Raw genomic sequence first — 6997 nt, 5'->3', positions numbered from 1 at the left:
TATATATATATATATATATATATATATATATATATATATATATATATATATATATATATATATATGTATATGCGCGCACGCGCGTGTACTTGCTTATTATATGAGTGGATTATCATGCACATTATATAAGTACTGAAACGTACAAATGGACCGTGGCAGTCTCCCTGGACGTGCCGTTTAAACTTTAATCGCAAATTAGAGCTCGCATCGATGATTATCACGATCAAAATGGCTCAATTTCTTAAGATGTCAGTTTCTCACGTTTTCTTTACGCGTATCTCTATAAATGTACTATTTCTTGGATACTGAAAGTAACTAAATTCAGAGAGGAATATTACTAAAAATATAAATGTATGTGTAATGTTACTCAGACTGAATATTCTTCGATCTGTACAAGTCTGCAGTCTTTCTTAGCGCTACGAGTATCGTCACACTATACGTGTGCACATCTAATATTTACTTGGTCTGCCAAACTATAATAGCAATCAAAATCGACAGTACAGCCGCTCCGATTAACACGAGAACGCATTTCTTCTTGCGCAACTTAGTTTGATAGATACTCGCTTGCCTCACTTGAGATGCACCCTCGTTAACTGACACCTCGGTTCTCTCCACTGAAGCTTCTATAGAATCGATCACTTCTCCTTGATCATACACCAAAGCACCAAGATCTTTGAAGATTTGATTGATATCGCTAATGTTGCTCTGTAAAAACAATATAATGTTATTGCATCTGCATATACGAATTTACAGTGAGAAACTTCACCTCCAATTGCCTGATGCTAGCTTCTTGCTCTTCCAACATACGCAAATTCAACTGCTCCTGCTGTTGATTTTGCATCATCTTCAGTTGTGTATTTTCACTTGTATATGTTTTACTATCTTGCAATTCTATGAGTGTCTCTTGTTTCTTTTCTCCAAATGGAGCAATGCCTGCGCTAGCTTTGGCCTTTCTGACCATTTCTTTTTCCTTGGAGGCAGCTAGCCTTTGTACAGCCTAAATTTATAAGTTGCAGTTATCATATTGATATATTGCTAGTAATAAAATATATTTTCTTTGTTCTTACTTGGAAAGAATTTAATGCACTTGTAAACTCATCCTGAAGGCGCTCTCGTTGCATTTTGCGCTGTCTTTGTTCTCCAGGACTTATAGAACCAGAGTTATTTGCTAATATAGCCAAGTCTCGTAGATGAACACTGGTATCCTTCGCTAACTGTTGTGTATAATGCTGTATCTGATGCCTGTAAAGTGAGCAATTACATGTAAAATCAATTAATATTTTTCTATATATATCTTATTTTGTAACTTACAGCTGATTTCTCAGCTCTTGAGAGTCAGTAGAACTGCCCAATTGATTGACCATCTTCTGCATAGAAGATACTGCAAAACAATTATTGAGATAAAGAAAAATCTTATCTTTCTTATACTAATCTTAATCATTTGACTCACCATTCTGTGACACCTTCAATATAGAGGTGCCAATAGTCTGAGACAACCTGCCAAAATCTTGCTCCCTGGCAGGGCCACCGTTATGATAGGATGAGAATCCAATATCCATCTTGAACAGTCTGTGATGTTAGGCTAAATCATACAAATTCAGATTATATTATATAGTACTAACATAAACATTTCATCAAACTGCTATTCACATTATCTTTGATACCCATTAAATAAAAAATCTGCCATTCATTGCCATTGTGCGATATTTAACACGGCAGATTTATGAATTTATTATGAATGATGAATTTCTCACGAATGGGCGTACTCATCCGGAACTAACCAATTACATACGAAAATGGAATGCTTCTCGACATTGCTTATAGCAAAAATTGGGACGACGACGATAACGAGATAAAAGAATTTGCGTAAAACTTACCTCGCGCTAATACTTCGTCGAAAACGACGAGATGTTGTTACGGAGCGTTAATCCACTCTCGGTATACGCAGTTGTCAACAAAACTGTCAGTGAGTCGACTTCTCTCGTACGACTGATGATTGATGATTCACGAAATTAGCATGCGAGATTCCTACTTCTCAGTATTTCAGGAACATATATATATACACGGTTCACGTCACCACGCGCAAAGAACTCTTCTGCTCAAAGATCGCACGACAAACATCAAAACTTTTCGCATTAATCGATAACGCCCCGTGAGACGGATCTCTCGCACAAATGTCGCTGCACAAGCGTATCAATTATTAGATTTTACGTCAATGACAGAATCTAACTCTACCAACGGGCATTTAAGAGACATCTGTTCCTTTATAACTGTACACCATATATATGTTTCTTGACACTTTACTATAGTTTCCTACAATTTTGTACTTTATAGAAATACGTGTGTAAGGTTGAAAATCGCACAAGTGACCCTAGTTGGAATGTAAAGGCATATGTGGTGTCTAGTGTGTAGTCCTAATGGCTCCTGCACACAGGACGCGGTAATGCTTGCCGCGCGGCGGAAGTTTGCGCGACAGCCAATCAATATGCTAATTTCCGTAATAACCTTCTAGCTCTTACGGAAAAACAACATATTGATTGGCTGTCGCGTGGATTTCCGCCGCGCGGTAAGCATTACCGCGTCCTGTGTGCAGAAGCCATAATACTTCTTTTGATGTATTTCGGAACGCATTGATATTTTCAAAATATCCAAAAGAAGAAAAAACAAAGAGTAAAAGTAATTAATATCGCTGTCTATCGCCAAACATGGCGGATAAAATATTAATCCGCACGAAATATTCATAAGAGGAAAGGCTGGTTTATGATGGCCGTAATCCGTAAACTTATACCGGAACCGTAGCAACGTTAAATCAACATTTCGAACACACTCTTAGGGTGCCGTCCCATTGAGCACGGATCGGAACGCCGGATCGGATTTCTTACTATGGGTGCGTTCAGATTTCCTACCCAGGTGCATTCTATTACTAGAAACACTATAGTATATGTTACATATACTATAGCACTTTTAGTATTAGAATGCACCCGGGTAGGGAATCTGAACGCAGCCTATAATGAGCGTTCTGTTCTCTAGTTCCGTTCCGTAAAAGTTTCCTCTACTAGTCCCATGTATCAAAAACGGAACGGATTTCTAGTTATAAAATATATTTCACTCTTCAATTAAATATTTCAAAATATTCATGACAATGTTATCGGCAAGATAATTGCATAAATTATGTATATAATTAATTCTGTCGCGTCAAAATAACGAAATATTGACGAATTAATCATATTTATTTGCGACCGACGCGCTATTCCGTTCCGTTTTTGCTACATGGGACTGGTAGAGGAAACTTTTACGGAACGGAACTAGAGAACGGAACGCTCATTATAGTAAGAACCGACCCGGCATTCCGATCCGTGCTCAATGGGACGGCACCCTTAGGGTACAAACCCATGCAGCGAAATAGCGGAGCGCGGAATGAGAACGGAATCAATCATGAACGAAAGCAATTACGAGCGAAAACTGTGAAACGCTCGTGATTGGTTCCACTCTCGTTCCGCACTCCGCTATTCCGCTGCATAGATTTGCACCCTAATGGTGCAGTCACACGGGACAGACGTATGCGCAATGCGGAATTGACGGAACGTAGCCTGTCCAATAGCAAGTATTACGTCAAATGTGGTCCGCTGAAATGTGTTTCCTTATGTCACATGGAGAGGAAATCGTGGAAACGCAATTGGCGCTTAGCCAATTACAAGTATATTTCCCATAAATCCTTCTGTTGGATCTATCGGAATACTCTATATTATTGGCAGATGCCAATTACGCTTCCGTAATTTTCGCTCCATATGATATTAGGGAATAAAATTCATACAGATCGGAATCACAAAACTCAAACAAGCTTAAACTATCATCCACATGTAGATGATGAATCTCTTCGTCAAATGGTTGACAGCAGGAATGTTGTAACAAATCGAAGTTTTGTGTAAGAATATATCCACAATATCCACATTTTTTATTCTATACAAGAATAAACAATTTATATATAATAATAATAATTTTACACTTTCAAACAATGTCGATTAGATATTTGTTATTCTTAACAATGTTAAATATTATTCTTACAGATCTCTGTTGCACATTCGGCATTTTTTCTTCTTCGGTATAAATTCTCCTTCTTTCAAACACTTATCAGTTACCTGCTGCATCGCTTACGAACATATATATTATAGGTTATAAGTAATTCCGTCCAATCCGTGCAAATATAATGTAAACTTGCAGATGACTTAGACGGAACGAACGTAAAACAGGTTGAGCCAATCACGAGTGTTCCGCCCATTCCGCATTGCGCATACGTTTCGTCCCATGTGACCGCACCATAAGGGTGTCTTTAAATAGGAGCGTCGAGCGTTAGCCAATCAACGAATGAGATCCCAGAAGTATACTTGTAATTCTTGCGGAAAGTGACAAGTTGATTGGCTACCGTTGTAACGCTCGACGCTCCTATGTAAAGGTACCTTAAAATTGATGCATGCAATTCACACAGAAGCACGCATCGTGTGTGATTGGTCTACTTCCATTAGGTACGGAAAGTGCTACAAGTACAGTTGAAAAAGAACAGATGATGTTTTTATATTAATTGACAGTTCGTTGATGTTGCGAAATGAGGATATTTCGCAGCTGTATTTAACATTTTACATATGTAACTGTACACGGTTACGTAAAGAAATATATACAAAAACTACATCTTTTTAAACAGACATAATGCTCCCGGATATAATGCTAAAGTATATCTTCCTCGTTGGGACAATCATTTTTACGACCTGTCTGTCACAATCAGAGGTTAGGATATGTTTTCATTATTGACTTCACTTAATTACATTAACTCACGTATTCTTAACAACTGGAAATTACTTTAGGCGCAATACGATGATAAAAGATGCAAATGCATCTGTCCAAGTCTCTCTTCTGTCATAAATACAACTCAGACTTCTATGGAACGTCTGACATATATCATAAATGTTCCACCGTTACAATGGTAATTAGAAATGTATCTCATAATTTTAAATACTTTGAGTTAATTGCTAAAATATGGATATAATTTCTAGTAAGTGTGAAAGTGTTGTTCTACCAAAACTTGGAGAACAAATAAAAGGCAAGGAAGAGATATTTTGTCCACGATGTGACTGCAAATATGAAAACAGGAATACAACTATTATCAAGGTTGCCTTATTATCTACGAATTTCACATCTATACCATGAGACAGTAATAGATTAACACAACTTTGATCCTTACAGATTGTGGTGATAATAGTCATATGGGTTATATCATTGTTAGTAATTTATATGCTGTTCTTAATTTGTCTGGATCCATTACTCAACAAGCGGATACATAAGGCATCAGCAAATATCGGTTATCACGAACATAATAATGAGGAGGTAAAAACATACAATTGTGAGCTTTTTCTGATAGTTATATATGTTATAAGAAATATATGTTTATGATTATATCATTATGATATATATGGAATATATGGAATATATGGAATATATGATATTCCATATAATTATATATGGAAAAGAGAAAAGATAAATGCAACATAGATGACATTCGTATGGAACAGGTTTATTTTTCTCTAGAACATGTTTGAATATTGAAAATTAGGCAAAAGATGTGATACTTTAAGAAATCCGTCCCATTATTCCAATTTTATGACATATATATAATTATTTAATATTTTTGCTATCTATACTCGAGTGGTCTGTTCTTTTTAACTGCACTGCTGAACTAGTGCGATAAGTGCAATAAATGAAAAAAAACATATTTCTCTCATTTTAACTTATTGTACTAGTTCAGCAGTGCAGTTGAAAAGAACAGACCATATATCTTAACCTGTATCAAAATTGATTACGTAGCACGTAGTCGCTTGAATATTTTTACTTACCATATCCAAAGTTGTAAGCAATTAACAAAATACGTAAATGACTACTTTATCTTTAAATTACATAGGATGATTCATCTATTGCACCTGGAACTTCTCACCCAATGGGAGAAAGAGGCAATGTCTTAAATCGTGTTGGACATCAGCAAGATAAATGGAAACGGCAAGTCCGCGAACAAAGGCGGAATATTTACGATCGTCATACTATGCTAAATTGAATCGTACATTTTGTTCTCGGAGAACGTTATTGAGTATCTAAAATATGACGAAATTAGTTGTGACCATGATTTGTTCATTGTTCTTTTGAAGTAGACTCTTTCTCTTTGCACTTATTGTATATACATGTATTGATGAATGTCTCTTTCGCGATAATAAAATAATATTAAACGTTGGAGCAATATTTGTAAAACGTATTTTCGTAAAATTTATCAACAGATCATGCCACGGCAAATACGTTAATATTAAACCAAATGTATATGTAAGAATTTTATAATTTACTGTTCCTAGCGTATTAAATAATAAATTATTAAATATGTGTTGAAATATCGTATTGAACATATAACATTGGAGCAAGTCTGTTCTTATTATTATTATAGTTGTGAAACTATTCGGAAAAGTTTCCAGTCAGAATACTTGCGTTTTCCCTAAAAAATCTATCCTCCTATGAAATCTAGCCCTGTCCCTATGAAAATACTATGAATACCTAAAAATAATTGCATAGAACTCAACTGCGACATAGAAATTGTCCAATTGGACAATTCTGATTAAAAATCATTTCAAATAATGTCAAAATTAGAATATTTTACCTATATTATGACGTCATTAAGGCTTCTGGCCCTTCGCATTATCTCTTTTTAATGACGTCAGAAATGAGAAAATGCATTCCAAAAATTCTAGCAAAATACGATAAAATAAAAATATATATCCATAAAGTAACATTTGCAGTCGATTAAATAAATAAAATATTCCGTGCACTCCCTTTTTGTTCTAACAATCAATAATTTGTCGTAAATTACAATAATTACAATGATAATTATGACGTACAATTCATCTTCTTAACCTATTTCTTCGCCTATTTATATTCAAGTTAATTTATAATATTTTGCAAGAATTTT

At 35.3% G+C, this 6997-nt stretch overlaps 2 protein-coding genes across 2 annotated transcripts; one reads left to right on the top strand and one right to left on the bottom strand.

Moving 5' to 3' along the window:
- Positions 1-2: 2 nt before the first annotated feature.
- On the bottom strand, positions 3-2332 carry LOC116844559 (syntaxin-12). Its single transcript, XM_032816240.1, has 6 exons — positions 1878-2332; positions 1451-1582; positions 1312-1381; positions 1068-1242; positions 767-997; positions 3-705 (listed from the first exon to the last, which is right to left on the bottom strand). Exons 2-6 carry the CDS (start codon positions 1557-1559, stop codon positions 457-459), a joined length of 834 nt encoding a protein of 277 aa, XP_032672131.1. The 5' UTR covers positions 1560-1582; positions 1878-2332; the 3' UTR covers positions 3-456.
- Positions 2333-4544: 2212 nt separating this feature from the next.
- Positions 4545-6425, top strand: LOC116844567 (uncharacterized protein CG1161). The gene is made up of 5 exons (XM_032816262.1): positions 4545-4782; positions 4860-4978; positions 5049-5163; positions 5239-5379; positions 5951-6425. Exons 1-5 carry the CDS (start codon positions 4705-4707, stop codon positions 6098-6100), a joined length of 603 nt encoding a protein of 200 aa, XP_032672153.1. The 5' UTR covers positions 4545-4704; the 3' UTR covers positions 6101-6425.
- The last annotated feature ends 572 nt before the right edge of the window (positions 6426-6997 follow it).

Source organism: Odontomachus brunneus, unplaced genomic scaffold (assembly GCF_010583005.1).
Source record: "Odontomachus brunneus isolate Ranch 3 - 2012 unplaced genomic scaffold, Obru_v1 Obru_scaffold_042, whole genome shotgun sequence".
In the NCBI taxonomy this organism is placed as follows: Eukaryota; Metazoa; Arthropoda; class Insecta; order Hymenoptera; family Formicidae; genus Odontomachus; species Odontomachus brunneus.
The sequence above is the reverse complement of the archived record's forward strand: the minus strand, read 5'-3'. Positions and strand labels throughout refer to the sequence as shown.

Excerpts from the sequence above, each read along its gene's own strand:
- LOC116844559 (XM_032816240.1), bottom strand. The coding sequence starts at position 1,559 with ATGGATATTGGATTCTCATCCTATCATAACGGTGGCCCTGCCAGGGAG. Across the intron at positions 1,243-1,311 it reads CAAGAGCTGAGAAATCAGCT|GCATCAGATACAGCATTATA; the intron begins GTAAGTTACAAA and ends CTCACTTTACAG. Across the intron at positions 706-766 it reads CTAGCATCAGGCAATTGGAG|AGCAACATTAGCGATATCAA; the intron begins GTGAAGTTTCTC and ends TTGTTTTTACAG.
- LOC116844567 (XM_032816262.1), top strand. The coding sequence starts at position 4,705 with ATGCTCCCGGATATAATGCTAAAGTATATCTTCCTCGTTGGGACAATC. Across the intron at positions 4,783-4,859 it reads CCTGTCTGTCACAATCAGAG|GCGCAATACGATGATAAAAG; the intron begins GTTAGGATATGT and ends AAATTACTTTAG. Across the intron at positions 5,164-5,238 it reads GGAATACAACTATTATCAAG|ATTGTGGTGATAATAGTCAT; the intron begins GTTGCCTTATTA and ends TGATCCTTACAG.